General features: G+C 33.8%; 1 protein-coding gene across 1 annotated transcript in view; it reads right to left on the bottom strand.

Moving 5' to 3' along the window:
• Positions 1 to 18291, bottom strand: part of LRP1B (LDL receptor related protein 1B) — a 1867078-nt gene that overhangs the window by 254463 nt on the left and 1594324 nt on the right. The window contains exons 58-60 of the mRNA XM_061135390.1: positions 11027 to 11149; positions 9445 to 9626; positions 1112 to 1311 (exon numbers count right to left, since the gene is read on the bottom strand). Of these exons, the coding sequence (XP_060991373.1) occupies positions 1112 to 1311; positions 9445 to 9626; positions 11027 to 11149 (505 nt within the window). The remainder of the gene's footprint in view (positions 1 to 1111; positions 1312 to 9444; positions 9627 to 11026; positions 11150 to 18291) is intronic.

The raw sequence follows: 18291 nt of genomic DNA, 5'->3' as shown, positions 1-18291 counted from the left end.
AGCTGGTAAATAATCCACCTGTAATGCGGGAGACCTGGGTTCGATCCCTGGGTTGGGAAGATCCCCTGGAGGATGGCATAGCTACCCACTCCAGTGTTCTTGCTTGGAGAATCCCCATGGACAAGAGGAGTCTGGTGGGCTGCAGTCCATGGGGTTGCACTTGTACTTTACAAGATATCTGAAGATGAAAACATCTAATAACAAAGGTGACATTAGGTCACTAGATATTAAAGAGATTAATCTTCATTGTGGGGAAAATTTAATCTATAAAGAGCCATCTGCATCTAAAATATTTTGAGTTGTTCATTTGAATTGTTTGTGGTTTCTGTTGAATTTGTGTCATTCTCATCTGATACTGTTCTTTTGTATCATGTCCTTCTCCTCTCCTCTTAATTCCTTTATCCTCAGCTATTTTTCCCCCCAAAACCTTTTGCCCATTCCTAATTCTCCCTCATATCAAATTGCTTCCTTCATTTGTTTTATGCTTAGAGTTGTATAATCTACTCAAAGTTATAAAAAGTGGAAAAATAAAGTATATGTAGAATTTCATATTTGTTCATATTCCAATAATTTCCTAAATGTTACTCTAATTTGAAAGCTATTTTTCATATTACTTTTTGTTGATGTTGTTGATTAAGTAACAATAAATTTAATCATATATGTAATTTGATTCATAAGGTAAATAATACTGTTTCACTGTGTTTAAAGAGTTTTATTTTCACTTAGTATTTAAAAAAATAAAAAAAAAACTTCCAGATTGTATTAACAACCTTATTTTTACAAGCAACTATTCTTCTGCTTCAATTCCATTGGGATATATGTATATATTAACTTATAAAAGTATCATCTACTTGCTATAAAAACTATTTAGAAAAATGCAATTAGAGAAAACATTGACAATATTAATGATTTTTATGCATGATTATAGAAGTTCTGAAAAAATAGATCTAGTTCTTATTTACCAACATTGTCACAAAGGAATATAATAATGTAATATTAAATTAAGAAATGTATTTGGTGAAAGTATATAAAAAACTATATATATATATATTTATAAATGAGTATTTTATGAACTGGTAAAATACTGAGTCATTTGTGCTACTGGACTAACCTTTGTGTCTGTGAGATCCATCCATGTTGCTAAACTCGATATGATTTTCATCAGCCCAGTAGAGTCTATGGTTGACATAATCTATTGTTAGTGCCATAGGTCTAGAAATCTTGGTTTCTATGACAACACTCTGATTGGTTCCATCCATTCCAACACGGCCAATGTGAGGATACTCACAGCAGTCAATCCAATACAAATACCTAGAAAAGAAAATCAGCAGGCATATTATTTACAATCACTCAGGGAATAAAACACCATACAGTATTTCTCTTATTTACTCAGCTATTCCCAAATTAATTCTTGTATCTCTCTAAATTGGAGTTTGTAAAAGCATACTCTAGTGCAAACTTCTGTTATATATATATTTTTAAACATATAGCATACTTTGAAATAGCCAGATAATTTTAAACATGTTTCCTTTAGTAAACAACTCATGTATATAACATTTCAGGAACTGTTAACAAATTACAGATGCCCAAAATGAAAGATGTAAACTTTCAAAATGCATCTATAATGTTAAAGGAATAAAACAACCTAGATGCATTTTTTCTTTTGTTTTACCTATGAAAAATTCAAAATGAATTATGGAGGAGTACATTATATTTTCTTAGATGTTCATTGTCCAGTGTGGTAGCCACTAGCTAATTGTGATTCTTTAAATTTAAATTAATTAAAATCATATAAAATTAAGTGAATTACATAAGTGAAAAATAATTTCCTCCATTAAATGCTGTCAACAAAGTATTATAAATTTTTGGAGATGAATGTAAAGTATTTGAGGTCATTAAGTAAATTATGGGGTTTCTCTGGTGACTCAGTGGTAAAGAATCCACCTGTCAGGAGACAAGGGTTTGATCCCTTGGTTGGGAAAGTCCCCTGCTGAAGGAAATGGTAAATCACTCCAGTATTCTTGCTTGGGAAATTCCATGGACTGAGAAGCACTGTGGGCTATAGTTCAGGGGGTCAAAAAAGAGTTGGACATGACTTAGCAACTAAACAACAACAACATAGTAAATTATGAATTTCAAATCATCTGACCTCTGTGTAATAGCAAATCTAAATTTTTGTTTGTATTTTGAACTTTTTTTTTTTTTTTTTTTTATTATTATTTTTTTTTTTCCAGTGGGTTTTGTCATACATTGATATGAACTTTTTATTTGGCTAATATTATCACCATCTTGAACCAAGATACCAGAAAGAGGAAGAACATATTTTATGGAGTCCAACAGCTCTTACATTACCCTCAATAAGTTCAGTTAGAGTTTGAGGCTTGAAATTTTCTCCCTGATATTCAAATTTTTCATTATGAGACACAAACAGACTTCTACAAATGACTTTCCACTTTGGAAATGTGTGAACTGAGCTCTACTTGGAGTATTTATAGTTCTATAATTTTCACTTCTGTGCTTTCATCATATCATCTGACTTGCTCCTGTCTCTTCAATTATATAGATACTTTCATTCAGACATAACTTATATTGTCTCCTCTGTTCTCCACAAATTCTTCTCTGATTTGCGTCAGTTCAAATTTTTCAAAGTATGTTATAAAACTATATATTTGAAAAAGGGTTTTGTTAAGCAAAGTAAGCATCCTCTTTTTAATTATAGGACTTCTCAAAGCTGTTAAAATGGTACACATATAATGATTGTCTAAGATAGAGCTATGATATCCTTTTTTATCACATAGTTTTGGGTAATACCTTTATTTTCCTAGAGCAGGTTGCAGGAAACACACTTTACGAAACTCTGCTTTAGCTCTTTCTGGTCTACAGAATTTCTTTATCATGTGTATAATTGAACAACACATATATCACGCACATAGGAACTCACAAAGCAGTAATGACACAGGTTCTTGTGGTTCAGAATCAGAGAATCTAACTCAATAAATCAGTTGGTGGGGCATCTCTGATAAATCCCCAAGCCATTCTTAAGTGGATTGAAAAACATGTCTTGAAACTGATTCACTGAGGTCATAATATATCAAACATTACTTATCACTGAGAACACAGAGGTAAACATAATTTTTGCCATCAAAGATCTCTCAATGAATACAATAGAGGTGAATGTTAAATCAAAAATTTTAAGACTACTATGATAAAAATTTTTTTTACCATGGAGGTGCCAATGAAGGAACAACAATTTTACCTAAATGGAAAATTAAATGAAAAATCTTATTCTCACTAGTAGCTCTTTGAGCATAAATCTTATCTTCAAAATGATCTAACAAATTTCTTGATAGCAATGATCTTTCTCCTCTTTCAGAATTTAGAATAAAGTATAATTTAAAGATTTAAATGCTGCAACAGGTCTTGAAAATCACATAGCTTCAGGCCTTCACTTCATGATAAACTGAAACTGTAAAATATTATGAGCTTTGTCCTAGTCTGTTACAATAGGGATAGCTGGAACAAGGGCTCAGGTCTCAAGATTTACAGACTTTTTTTTAAAGTATTTTTATATTTAAGACAAAATTCATATTCCATGAATAATGTTGTTTTGCCATTTTTTTTCTAATCAACATTATGTAGAGTCTTAAAAGCAAAACCAAAAAATAAAAAGCCTAGAAACAGATTATTGAGTTCAAATATCAGGTCTACCCATGTGAATTGGGCACTTTAGTTAACTATCCCAAGCCTGGATTTATTTATATGTTCAAAAGGGATAATAATAATAATTTCTCCCCACAGAGAAAAATATCACAAACTTTGAAGCATTTTTTGTTTTTTAGCTCTAATTATTTACAATAAATTTTATACTTGGATAATATTTAAGGTTGCATTTTAGATGTAAAATGATCAGAAGGTCTAGTACAGACTTATTGAGAAGCTTAAATGAATAGTAATGAGGCTTAAGTATGGAAAAGGTAACAAAATTAAGCCATCAGAAGTTGACCACCCATAAAGAGAGAGGCACAGTAAATCCTTTGCTTGTGAAAGCTCATTTGTGCTCATCGTGTCTGACTCTTTGCTACTGCATGGACTATTGCCTGCCAGGCTCCTCTGTCCATGGGATTCTCCAGGCAAGAAAACTGGAGTGGGTTGCCATTTTCTCCTCCAGGGGATCTTCTCTACCCTGGGGTTGAACCCAGGTCTCTGGAATCTCCTGTATTGGCAGGCAGATTCTTTACCACTGAACCACCTGGGAAGTTCAATTTAAAAATAAGGCATGCTTGTAATTACTATGCAGTTTCTTTAATTTCCCAAATAACTCATACTATCTATAGTAAGTTAAATTTTGTAAAAAGGCAAATTGTAAAAACAGGAAAAATTTTTGTTTTCTATGCCTTGTTTGGATGACTCTTGGAAAAGTTGCTCATGGCTCAAGGTAATTTTGTTACTGTAAACTCTAATGAGATGCAATAAAGAAAAGAGCTGACCAAAGCTTGGAAACTGAATTAAATCCCTAGTTTAATATCATATTACCTAAATGATCCTGAGAAAATCACTTAGCCATTTTGGCTGAATGTTCTTTGCGAGTGTGTGTGTTCATCGCTCAGTTGTGTCCGACTCTGTGACCCCATGGACTGTAGCCCACAAGGTTCCTCTGTCCATGGAATTCTCCAGGCAAGAATACTGGAGTGCGTAACCATTTCCTTCTCTAGGGGAAATTAGCAACCCAGGAACCAAACTCAGGTCTCTCACATTGTGGACAGATACTTTACTCTCTGAGCCACCAGGGAAACCTGTTCTTATTTGTACTAAAAATATAATAATAAGAACAATCAGGTCTTTTTCAGACTCTGAGAAAGCAGTATAAGCATCTAAAGTGATATAACACAGACAGGTTTTTTTTTCTAATTTGCAAAATACTATAGAAGTGGCAGTGATCATCATTATCATTATTATTATTATTTGGAACTCCAACTCCCAATAGGTCATTCCACTTTCTTATATCTGCCCCTTTTCCTACGTTCCTCCTATTCTGAGGAAGTCATTTTTCTGTTTACCTGCCTTGCCCAAGCCACAAGTCTTGTAAGGTTTATTTCATTGTTGTTGTTGCATTGTATTACATTTTGATTTATTCCTAGCTCCTTTTTACTCTGTAAACCGGTATCAAAGTTCTACAATTATATATAGTTAATTTGCTCCCTTTGTATGAGTGTTTTTTCCAATTCTTTGGATATGCCATGCTCTCCTATAGGTCTTTACTTTTCCATAAAACTTTTTGCCTGAATTACCTTCAGCTCTGAAGTGGATCACATAACCTGACTAATTCATACTTCACCAGTCTTGTCCAGGAATATCTCACTGATTCCAGTTGAGGCAGACACATGTTCTGTTTTCTCCACTTTAGAGGTACTGCATTATATAATTATTTGCTTATCTGCCTACTAACTGAACCAGTACTTTGAAACAGGGGTTGTGTCTTTTATTTTTATACTATACCTAGAAGAGTGCCAGATATACACTAGATGCTAGAGAAATATGAGTTGAATAAATGAATAAGTAGATGAATTTATTTTGTTAACCAGTCATAACATACTTTCAATTTAATGTCTATCATAATGAATTTTTGCTATGCTGAAGTGATATTTTAAAGATAAAAGTATGCTCATTCTAATCCCCCAAAAAGGCAATGCCAAAGAATGTTAAAACTACCACACAACTGCACTCATTTCACATTCTAGAAAGGTAATGCTCAAAATTCTCCAAGCCCGATTTCAACAGTAAGCAAATTGAAACTTCCAGATGTTCAAGCCCAGATTTCGAAAAGGCAGAGGAAGCAGAAGAACCAGAGATCAAATTGCCAAAATTCACTGAATCATAGAAAAAGCAAGAAAATTACAGAAAAAACCATCTACTTCTGCTTTATTGACTATGCCAAATCCTTTGACTGTGTGGATCTCAACAAACTGTGGGAAATTCTTAAAGAGATGGGAATACCAGACCACCTTACCTGCTTCCTGAGAAACCTGTATGCAGGTCAAGAAGCAACAGTTAGAACCAGGCATGGAACAACGGACTGGTTGCAAACTGGGAAAGGATTACGTCAAGGCTGTATATTGTAACCATGCTTATTTAACTTATATACAGTATACATCATGAGAAATACTGGGCTGGATGAAGTACAGCTGGAATCAAGATTGTGGGAAGAAATAACAATAACTTCAGATATGAAGATGACACCACCCTTATGGAAGAAAGTGAAGAGGAACTAAAGAGGCTTTTGATGAAAGTGAAAGAGGAGAGTGAAAAAGCTGGCTTAAAACAGCATTCAAAAAAATAAGATCATGACATTTGGTCCCATCATTTCATGGCAAATAGATGGGGAAACAATGGAAACAGTGACAGACTTTATTTTCTTGGGCTCTAAAAGCACTGCAGATGGTTACTGCAGCCATGAAATTTTTAAGACACTTGCTCCTTGGAAGAAAAGCTATGACAAACCTAACAGCATATTAAAAAGAGAGACATTACTTTGCCAGCAAAACTCTGTCTAGTCAAAGCTACGGTTTTTCCAGTGGTCATGCATGGATGTGAGAGTTGGACCAAAAAGAAGGCTGAGCACTGAAGAACTGATGCTTTTGAACTGTGGTGTTTGAGAAGACTCTTGAGAGTCCCTTGGACTGCAAGGAAATCCAGCCAGTCCATCCTAAAGGAAATCAGTCCTGAATATTCACTGGAAGGACTGATGCTGAAGCCAACGCTCCAATACTTGGGCCACTTGATTCAAAGATATGACTCATTTGAAAAGACCCTGATGCTGTGAAAGATTGAAGGCAGGAGGAGAAGGGGATGACAGAGGATGAATGGTTGGATGGCATCACTGACTTAATGGACATGAGTTTTAATAAGCTCTGGGAGATGGTGAAGGACAGGGAAGCCTGACATGCTGCAGCCCATGGAGTTGCAGAGTTGGACATGACTGAGTGACTGAACAATAACTATGCTCAGCACAGTTTTATATTTTCTATTCTACTTTAAAATGTATCTATATCTCTTCTGTTTATAAATACAAAATATAAATGATATTAATCACCCAAAATTTATGATTAAATTAATACACTGATTCCCAATCTATAACAGAATAATGGGGATAACTGGATTTTAGCTGAATTTTAATGTAATAACCAGGAAGATGATCTATTTATATTTTCTTTTTCATTCTTACTAACCAACATATCCAAAATGAGACCATTGGCATCCTACCATTATAAGAAAGTATCCCCAAGCTCCCTTTTAAATGTTTATAGATGCTTTATCACATTAGACATTCCAATGATCTTTATCTTCCCTAAACAATCCTTGCTCTATTCTCCACTAAATATTGGGACAGAGATTACACTTCTAAAGAAAACAGGGGTTAGCAGTAGTATTGGTATATTCAGAACATATGCAAATCACAATAGAAAAGTTCAATTCCACCTTTATTGAATACTCAGAATTTAAGCTGTCATTTTTGGAGCAAGATTGTGTAATAATTTAGATAGCCATGGCATTTCCATCCTAAAGCTCATCTCATATAAACTAAAATCCAAGTTACCTTATTGTCTCACTCTGGGGAACCAGGAAAACAGTATGAATAAAAAGGTGTCATTAAATTTTATCTGTTAGAATCTGTTTATCTGCTGTTATATGCCTTTAATTGTTTCATAAAAATACCTGATTTTTATGTTTCTTGGGTTATAATCTGGGATTTCATATCATAATTCAAATATTATTTAAAATGGAATCAAAGGAGTCTTTCATAATATCTGCAATAATTTAATATTTTACCATTTTAATTGACACTTTTGGCAGGTTGATGATAAGTTCAGATTTCATCAGTTAATGGGTTAATAACTCTAACCTGGGAGAAATAAACCTTAACACTATATTCAGCTGTGTTCACTAGGGTAGGATACAGTTTGCTTTATAAACAGGAAATTTCCAAATACTGTTATTAACAAATAATGCTTCTTATATTTGGAAAATAACGCATCTTGAAAATTATGAGATGAGAGCTAAGACAGACATACTGATTTGAAGAAAAGGACAATGGACAAGCTAAAATATCTTGTGATAAAATACCAAATGACTCAAATATGCATATTCTTTTGAATGAATGATGATGATAGCCAAACAGTATCTGACCATTATTTCCTATAATATCTATAGAAACAGACTCCACTGTGACTCTGTTCATTTAAAATATAATTGATATTCTTTTGTTACTATGGTAAAGAAAATATTTTAAAACGTAACAAAATAGTATACATAATTATATAGTGAAAAGTCAAAACTTGCACCATTACCTTGGAAACGGTTTGTAGTATTTACAGTACAAGTCTTCCTCATTACATATTGCTTTTACCCAAATTAATATTTAAAATTAAGCTCCAGGCATATTATGATATGATCACTTTGTCAATTATAAACATGAGACAGTAAAACAGAGATACATTATATTAGCAAGAAGCAAAATTTAATTATTGCATATGGTTAAGCAGTGATTTGGTGAACTATTTAATGGGAAATTAATTAAGACAGCAAAAATTTAGAGCACTAGAGTTAGTATAATGCTTGTTTATTGCAAATATGTGATATTTTTAAAAAGCAAATTTTCTCTAAATTTGTTATTTAAAAACATGTTCAATAGGTTGAACTTCTACAGAGATCATTTTGGAGTATGTAATCATTCAAATTATAGTGTTAAAAAAAGAGAATGATATGCCTTCTCTACCTACCAAAATAACATAATTGAAAGTAAATGATAATGGTCATAAACTGCAGAACTTTAGCAAGCATCTTTGACACTTAAATGTGTGTTCAAGCCTCATCTAAATTCTCCAGCCAGCTGTCCTTGATCTGTATGATGACTTGTTCTTAATTCTCACAGAAAAATGCAAATAAAATCCAACACTAATATGAATCTTCCCTGATATTCTCACTATGCTTTTCCCTCTGAATGCATGGATAATGCACCGCTATTTATTATTCATAGATACTTCTTATGTCTCCTGATATAAAGTTGTTCAGGAATTACAATACCTCCATTCTTGACTACTACAAATACTGCAAAACAATATCCAAGAGTTTATCTTTGCTTCTCTTTCCTCCAAGATTTAGAGGCATTAAAATTGGATAAATATGTGTTTTATTCATTTCATACACTTATTGAATTGTTAGAAGAGTTGTGTTTAAAACCTTAAAAAAATACCTTCTGTAAAATTCTATCATTTAAATTTTCTCTTTCTCTGTGATAGTCACATTTGTATTTTTGATTTCTCAATTAAAATTTCTACACATTTACACTTTTCATTGGTTCCCATGTTAAAATCTACAGACCAGGATTTACCATACTGAACATAACCCACAGACGTAAGCTTTAGATTTTCAATGTTTGTTACAAACCCAGCAGGAGGATCTAAAGACAGGTCCCTGGGAAACTTCAGCCTTTTGCTAACAAGTATAGTAGGGTATAAGCCATTGAGTTTGGATACTTCAATGATCCTTTTTTCTGTGTCCGACCAATAGAGGTTTTTTCCAATCCAATCAACAGCAAGTGCATTGGGGACAGCTGTGTTATGCACTACCTAACAAAATAAGAATTTTAAAAGTTAACATTTTAAATGCCTAGAATAAGAACTAAGCAATTACTTCTTGACTTTTTAAGAGAGACATAATTGTATTTAAACATTGAAATGGAATTTAGATAAGCACAACATATAGAACAATTTACCTAGTAAAATTACTTACTTGTTTGTGAGATTACTCAATATGTAATCAGGCCCCAAGAAATTCAGGCCCCAAGGTTTAAAGAAAGAAACACCAAAATAAAAAGTTGTTGGATGGCTACACAGTTGTTTATTACATTTTCATTACAGTTTACTTATTCTCTCAAATATGTGGCAAAAATTCTATTACAGGTTAGGCACACACATACTAGCACAAAAAATAATTGATATTATCTATTAATAAAAGGTTCTGGGGGAGATATCAATTAATTCAACACTCCCCCAACTGTTCTTGCCCTACTTAAACTACCTGCTACAAAGAAAGAATATAAGCAAAAATATATATTAAATATTTAACCTAACCAAAGGGAAGTAAAAATGTATTCATTTAACAGTTGTGTTCAATTGCAACCTATGTCAAATATAATAAGGATATAGGTTTTGTATGCACAAATATGCTGTATATAAAAAACCAGTAACATTTATTCTGAATTATGCAACCTACTGATTATTTTGGTATTATATATATATGTGTATATATATAATTTCAAGATTTTATTAATATTTTCAAAATTGCTTCCACCATAGCTTTCTATACAATATTATAAATGGCTTCAAAATTTTTTAAGTAATTGAAGGGTTCAATCTACTTGAATTTGAACTTCTTTTAATACATTTTACTACATATATACAGTGCAAATTATTTTATTTTAAAACTTAAATTAACATAGAAATGGTGTCAAGTAGAGTAGTTCACATCTAGAATGTGATATGTGTTTAATTTTGATGCTGTCTACTCAAAGCATTCATCATTTTACACAAATGTATTCAATTATTTCCTTCTATAACAAAATAATAGTGCTATAATTTCAATCTACATTCTAATAATTATTTTTTTCAATTACAGATACTCTAACTCAATATTTTCTTTTACATAAATCAACACAATTAAATCTCAGGCACTAATCATTCAAGCTCAAAGTATTCATCACATTTTATAGGGTTGTGAATATAAGTTTTCAGATTTTATTTACTCAATTTGATTTTTATCTTATAGCAATCATGTTATAATGAAACATGGATAAGAATCTCCAATTTCATATTTAAAGTATACATTAACTTACACTGTACAAATGTGAAATTCAAACCAACCTAATACATTCTATGAGTCATGCCGTTACCATCAAATAACATTTTCTATTCAATTTAACCATACCAATACAATATTGAATTATCTCATCATTGTAATATCCAGGTACCTTAATATCACTTCCATTTAAACACATTCTATTTATGCGACTGCCATTGGGTCGACTGGAATCAATCCAATAGATAAATTCTTCTCTGTAATCAAAGTCTATACCAATAACATTGTTTAATCCCTAAAAATAAAAAAGAATATATCTGAATAATAGTTAACAGAAATCTTCTTACAATATTTTAGGAATTCATAAGAATCAATATTTCCCTTTGAATCTAAATAGTTACAGGTTTACAATAAAAAACATGTGTGACCAATTCTTCTTAAAAGCATCATATGTTTACATTTTCTCTATATCATACACATAAGATGTTGCATAGTTTATTTGAGCATATTTCCAAATAGGAAAAATGTGTTTAAAGAAAACAGTTTAAGTAAATAGTCAATAATATGGGAAAATTTTTCTTTTAGAGAAATAAAGGTTTTATTTTCATTTTTGGTTAATATTAATTTGATGCCATTATGAGTATATATCTAAATTGAAAAGGCAGACGATCCCTAATAATTTAAGATGAGCTTTTGCTAGCTACCTGATGAAAGTCAGAAAAGAAGATTTAAAAAATTTACTTTCCCTGAAAGCCTTTGGTTCAACAACATACTAACATTCTCTGTTTTTCTTATGCTTCAAGCAGCCTGTTAGGCAATACAGTGCCACATTCAAATTTAAAAGTTAAAACTTTAGTGAATATTTAACCAAAGAGGAACTTGGTTAACATCTTTTTATTCCACATGGTAGAAATGTGAGGAAATCCTTCCTTTCAGACGCACAGTTAGTGCATTTTTTAGCAGGTAACAAAATTGAACATGAATTCAGCTGCTGGATTTTTGGATAACCCAGCTCCTTTGGCTGTTTCACTGTTTCACTGATTTGATTTGAGAATTGTTCACTAGGATCTGAGAATCTTCTTAGCTGTCGAGCTGTTCAAATGATTGCCCAGGGGTTGGTTTATTTATTTATTTTTCGCATTTATTTTTATTAGTTGGAGGCTAATTGCTTTACAATATTGTAGTGGTTTTTGCCATACATTGACATGAATCAGCCATGGATTTTTTACATGTGTTCCCCATCCTGATCCCCGCTCCCACCTCCCTCCCCATCCCATCCCTCTGGGTCCTCCCAGTGCACCAGCCCTGAGCACTTGTCTCATGCATCCAGCCTGGGCTGGTGATCCGTTTCATCCTTGATAGTACACTTGTTTCAGTGCTATTCTCTCAGAACATCCCACTCTCGCCTTCTCCCACAGAGTCTAAAAGACTGTTCTGTACATCTGTGTCTCTTTTTCTGTTTTGCATATAGGGTTATCGTTACCATCTTTTTAAATTCCACATATGTGCGTTAGTATACTGTATCGGTCTTTATCTTTCTGGCTTACTTCACTCTGTATAATGGGCTCCAGTTTCATCCATCTCATTAGAACTGATTCAAATTGAGTTCTTTTTAATGGCTGAGTAATATTCCATGGTGTATATGTACCACAGCTTCCTTATCCATTCATCTACTGATGGGCATCTAGGTTGCTTCCATGTCCTGGCTATTATAAACAGTGCTGCGATGAACATTGGGGTGCACATGTCTCTTTCAATCTGGTTTCCTCGGTGTGTATGCCCAGGAGTGGGATTGCTATGTCATATGGCAGTTCTATTTCCAGTTTTTTAAGGAATCTCCACACTGTTCTCCATAGCGGCTGTACTAGATTGCATTCCCACCAACAGTGTAAGAGGGTTCCCTTTTCTCCACACCCTCTCCAGCATTTATTGCTTGTAGACTTTTGGATAGCAGCCATCCTGACTGGCGTGTAATGGTACCTCATTGAGGTTTTGATTTGCATTTCTCTGATAATGAGTGATGTTGAGCATCTTTTCATGTGTTTGTTAGTCATCTGTATGTCTTCTTTGGAGAAATGTCTGTTTAGTTCTTTGGCTCATTTTTTGATTGGGTCATTTATTTTTCTGGAATTGAGAAACTAGAACACTTTCTAACACCATACACAAAAATAAACTCAAAATGGATTAAAGATCTAAATGTAAGACCAGAAACTATAAAACTCCTAAAGGAGAACATAGGCAAAACACTCTCCGACATAAATCACTGCAAGATCCTCTATGACCCACCTTGTAGAATATTGGAAATAAAAGCAAAAATAGACAAATGGGACCTAATTAAACTTAAAAGCTTTTGCACAACAAAGGAAACTATTAGCAAGGTGAAAAGAAAGCCTTCAGAATGGGAGAAAATAATAGCAAATGAAGAAACAGACAAAGGATTAATCTCAAAAATATACAAGCAACTCCAGGGGTTGGTTTAATTCTGACCTACTGTTAAGGCTCAACGATTTACCATCCCAATGGGCTAACAAAACTTGAATCAAGATTTCAATCATGTTAACTCACTTTGAGGGTTGAATATTATTTTATTAATATATAAACTCTTATACATTAAAAAAATAATTGACATTACAGACACTTGGCAAAGCCCTAGAGATATTTGCCATATCTTTATATCTGATGTAAGATTTTTACATCAATATTTACTCTGAAATTGTCATTAAAGTCACAAATTGGTTTAAGGTTCACTTATAAGTACTTATAGTCCTATAAGTAAGGATTAGCATCTCCAAGACAATTGCATTTTGCTGTTGTTGTGTTGTTTTGTTTTCTTGTGGTTTGGTTCGATTTGGTTTGGTAAAGGATGTGTGCTCAGTTGCTCAGTCTGTCCAACTCTTTTCGACCCCATGGACTGTAGCCCATCAGGCTCCTCTGTTCACAGGATTATTCTGGCAAGAGTACTGGAGTTGGATGCCATTTCCTCCTCCAGGGGATCTGCCTGACCAGCTATTGAACCTGCATCTCCTGCAACTCTTGAATTGGCAGGTGGATTCCCACTTTAGCCACTTGGGAAGTCCTTGGGGAAGGGTGGTTAATTCCTAAATCTGGGTTCAGTTTCCACATAGATTCTCAAAATTCAGAATTTTATAATAACACTGCATCAGAGATACACACTTTTTTAATAAAACTCTGGCCAAGGCTAAATTTTTGCTATTCAGATTTTACATCTTTCCAGCAGCCTCCAAGACTAAAAATGGCCTGTGTATGGAACTCAGAGCAGGTTCTGGCAAAAACTGATTTTCTTTTTCCATTTATTTTTATTAGTTGGAGGCTAGTTACTTTACAATATTGTAGTGGTTTTTGTCATACAACTAATTTTTTTCTTCTCGTAGCCAGGCTAAATTCTTGCAGTGATGGTGTTGAATATCATAGGCTCAAATCTTATGCTTTTATTTGTCTTAAAAGAAGCAATCTTTTTCTTCAGTTCCAGATTATAAAGTTAACCCGAAATAGCCTAACCCTGCTATGCCCAGATGAATAAATACAAATATACTTATTTCAGATGGGATTACTAATCAAGAATAATGATTATAAATGCTAAAAAAAAAATGCAACTAACATTTAGTCTTAGATTCAAAAGATTCATTAAATATTCATTTGCAACTAAAATTTGGAGACTCCCTAAATAAATACACATAAGCATTCAACCTAAGAAGTTATCTATGCAAAATCAATCAAGATTCTAAAACATAAATTGAATATATTCCAAGTTCTGTAGAGCGCTTAATAAATTCAATAGTAGTCTATGATCTTTCTGTTTAAAAGCATTTTTCATTGAAAGAATAAGGTATGGGTTAGGGTTCTGTGATGGCCTGGCAATACAGATAGGTAAATTAGAACTCTTCAAGAAGGATATGGACAGAAACTTCTCTCTCATTTTAGCCAAGAGTTACTCACAATCTCCAGTCTTGGCAGAATAACACTATTTCATTCTTTACAATAATCAATTTAGATAATGAAAATCCAGTTCCAAATTTAGCAAGTCAACTATAATAAATTAAATCTGTGGATGCAGAGGAATTGAAGCTTAGAATTCTGACATATCTAACAAGACAAACTAGTCATTTTCCTACAGCTTTACTCTTAATCTCTACAGAAAACAGTGCAAAACTCTTCTTGCAGAATCATATGCAAGGAACATTAAAACAGCCAAAGGCATGGTCAAAATAATGTCAAAAAACTAGAGTCATCCCTGTGGTTTCAGAGCTGAAAACTGGTTTCATCAAAATCCTACTTGCTTCTTTTATTTCTGTGGTTGAGATTTGCACCATTCGATTCAAGATGATTAATTTAGGAAATTGTGTTTTGTTTCTTGATACAATTTTACTGGAATGAAAGGCACTGCTAGAATTGAATTGGATTACATATTGGAAAGTTACTTGATTAATTTTCATTTCTAAAATCCATTTACATTTTCTAAATGTGCTGTATGAATTTAAGTTATAGCTATCTTAGCTACAGCTATACTTTAGAATATATAGGGTAAAAATGTTCTACCAATTGTTATAATTTTATGCTATAAAGCTTCATGAGATTGTTACTAATACAATAAAGAGAACTTGTTCTCTTTCTTGTATTCAATAAAATTAAGGTATTAGAGTAAAATTTAAAGTATTAGAGTAAATTATTCTTCCTAATTAACTATGCACAAAATTCCCAATTAATTAAGGCAAGGATATTGTCTTTTCATTTATTTTAACTGGGAGAAAATGTGGAGAGACAATTACTGATATTTTCTACTTCAGCCTATATATGTAGAACAATCTTTGAGGAAAAAAAATGGTTTTATTTCCTAGAACTCCTTGAAACTTTCTATAATGCTATGATGAAATTGTGGTTAAAAACAAATTTCCTTGTATATTTTTGAGATTAATCCTTTGTCTGTTTCTTCATTTGCTATTATTTTCTCCCAATCTGAGGGCTGTCTTTTCACCTTACTTATAGTTTCCTTTGTAGTGCAAAAGCTTTTAAGTTTCATTAGGTCCCATTTGTTTAGTTTTGCTTTTATTTCCAATATTCTGGGAGGTGGGTCATAGAGGATCTTGCTTTGATTTATGTCAGAGAGTGTTTTGCCTATGTTCTCCTCTAGGAGTTTTATAGTTTCTGGTCTTACATTTAGATCTTTAATCCATTTTGAATTTATTTTTGTGTATGGTGTTAGAAAGTGTTCTAGTTTCATTCTTTTACAAGTGGTTGACCAGTTTTCCCAGCACCACTTGTTAAAGAGGTTGTCTTTTTTCTATTGTATATCCTTGCCTCCTTTGTCAAAGATAAGGTGTCCATAGGTTCGTGGATTTATCTCTGGGCTTTCTATTCTGTTCCATTGATCTATATTTCAAGCAACTCCTGCAGCTCAATTCCAGAAAAATAAATGACCCAATCAAAAAATGGGCCAAAGAACTAAACAGACATTTCTCCAAAGAAGACATACAGATGGCTAACAAACACATGAAAAGATGCTCAACATCACTCATTATTAGAGAAATGCAAATCAAAACCACAATGAGGTACCATTACACGCCAGTCAGGATGGCTGCTATCCAAAAGTCTATAAGCAATAAATGCTGGAGAGGGTGTGGAGAAAAGGGAACCCTCTTACACTGTTGGTGGGAATGCAAACTAGTACAGCCGCTATGGAAAACAGTGTGGAGATTTCTTAAAAAACTGGAAATAGAACTGCCATATGACCCAGCAATCCCACTTCTGGGCATACACACTGAGGAAACCAGATCTGAAAGAGACACGTGCACCCCAATGTTCATCGCAGCACTGTTTATAATAGCCAGGACATGGAAGCAACCTAGATGCCCATCAGCAGATGAATGGATAAGGAAGCTGTGGTACATATACACCATGGAATATTACTCAGCCATTAAAAAGAATTCATTTGAACCAGTCCTAATGAGATGGATGAAGCTGGAGCCCATTATACAGAGTGAAGTAAGCCAGAAAGATAAAGAACATTACAGCATACTGACACATGTATATGGAATTTAGAAAGGTGATAACGATAACCCTATATGCAGAACAGAAAAAGAGACACAGAAATACAGAACAGACTTTTGAACTTTGTGGGAGAATGTGAGGGTGGGATATTTCAAAAGAACAGCATGTATACTGTCTATGGTGAAACAGATCACCAGCCCAGGTGGGATGCACGAGACAAGTGCTCGGGCCTGGTGCACTGGGAAGACCCAGAAGAATCGGGTGGAGAGGGAGGTGGGAGGGGGGATCGGGATTGGGAATACATGTAAATCCATGGCTGATTCATATCAATGTATGACAAAACCCACTGGAAAAAAAAAAAAATAATAATAAAAATTTAAAAAAAAAATAAATAAAATAAATAAATAAATAAAAAAGAAAGGTTGAAAATAAAAAAAAAAAAAAAACAAATTTCCTAACAAAATGGTATATTTCAAGCAACACACAGTCAAAACTTTAAGGCTTGTCCTTAATATCTTGGGTCTTTACATCCTTACTCAGTGGTCACCCCTAACAAATGCTCTCCAAAGACACAGGTGTCCAGGGTCCACATGGATTTCTTTATCTTCCTCATATCCTCTTCATTTCCATTAACTACACTAATTGTCTTGAAATTCATACCGTCTTAAGTACTAGTGATTCAGTTCAGTTCAGTTCAGTCGCTCAGTCGCGTCCGACTCTGCAATCCCGTGAACTGCAACACTCCAGGCCTCCCTGTCCATCACCAACACCTGGAGCCTCCCCAAACTCATGTCCATTGAGTCGGTGAGGCCATCCAACCATCTCATCCTCTCATCCCTCCCCTTCTCCTCCTGCCCTCAATCTTTCCCAGCATCAGGGTCTCTTCAAATGAGTCAACTCTTTGCATCAGGTGGCCAAAGTATTGGAGTTTCAGCTTCAGCATCAGTCCTTCCAATGAACACCCAGGACTGATCTCCTTTAGGATGGACTGGTTGGATCTCCTTGCAGTCCAAGGGACTCTCAAGAGTCTTCTCCAACACCACAGTTCAAAAGCATCAATTATTTGGCACTCAACTTTCTTTATAGTCTAACTCTCACATCCATACATGACCACTGGAAAAACCATAGCCTTGACTATACAGACCTTTGTTGTCAAAGTAATGTCTCTGCTTTTTAATATGCTGTCTAGGTTGGTCATAACTTTCCTGTCAAGGAATGTCTTTTAATTTCATGGCTGCAATCACCATCTGCAGTGGTTTTGGAGCCCCCTAAGATAAAGTCAGCCACTGTTTCCACTGTCTCCCCATCTATTCACCATGAAGTGATGGGACTGGATGCCATGATCTTAGTTTTCTGAATGTTGAGCTTTAAGCCAACTTTTTCACTCTCCTCTTTCTCTACTCTCATCAAGAGGCTCTAGTTCTTCTTCAT

The sequence above is a fragment of the Dama dama genome, chromosome 33, assembly GCF_033118175.1.
Source record: "Dama dama isolate Ldn47 chromosome 33, ASM3311817v1, whole genome shotgun sequence".
NCBI classification, from domain to species: Eukaryota; Metazoa; Chordata; class Mammalia; order Artiodactyla; family Cervidae; genus Dama; species Dama dama.
Note: the sequence above shows the minus strand (reverse complement) of the source record. Positions and strands in the feature narration are given on the sequence as shown.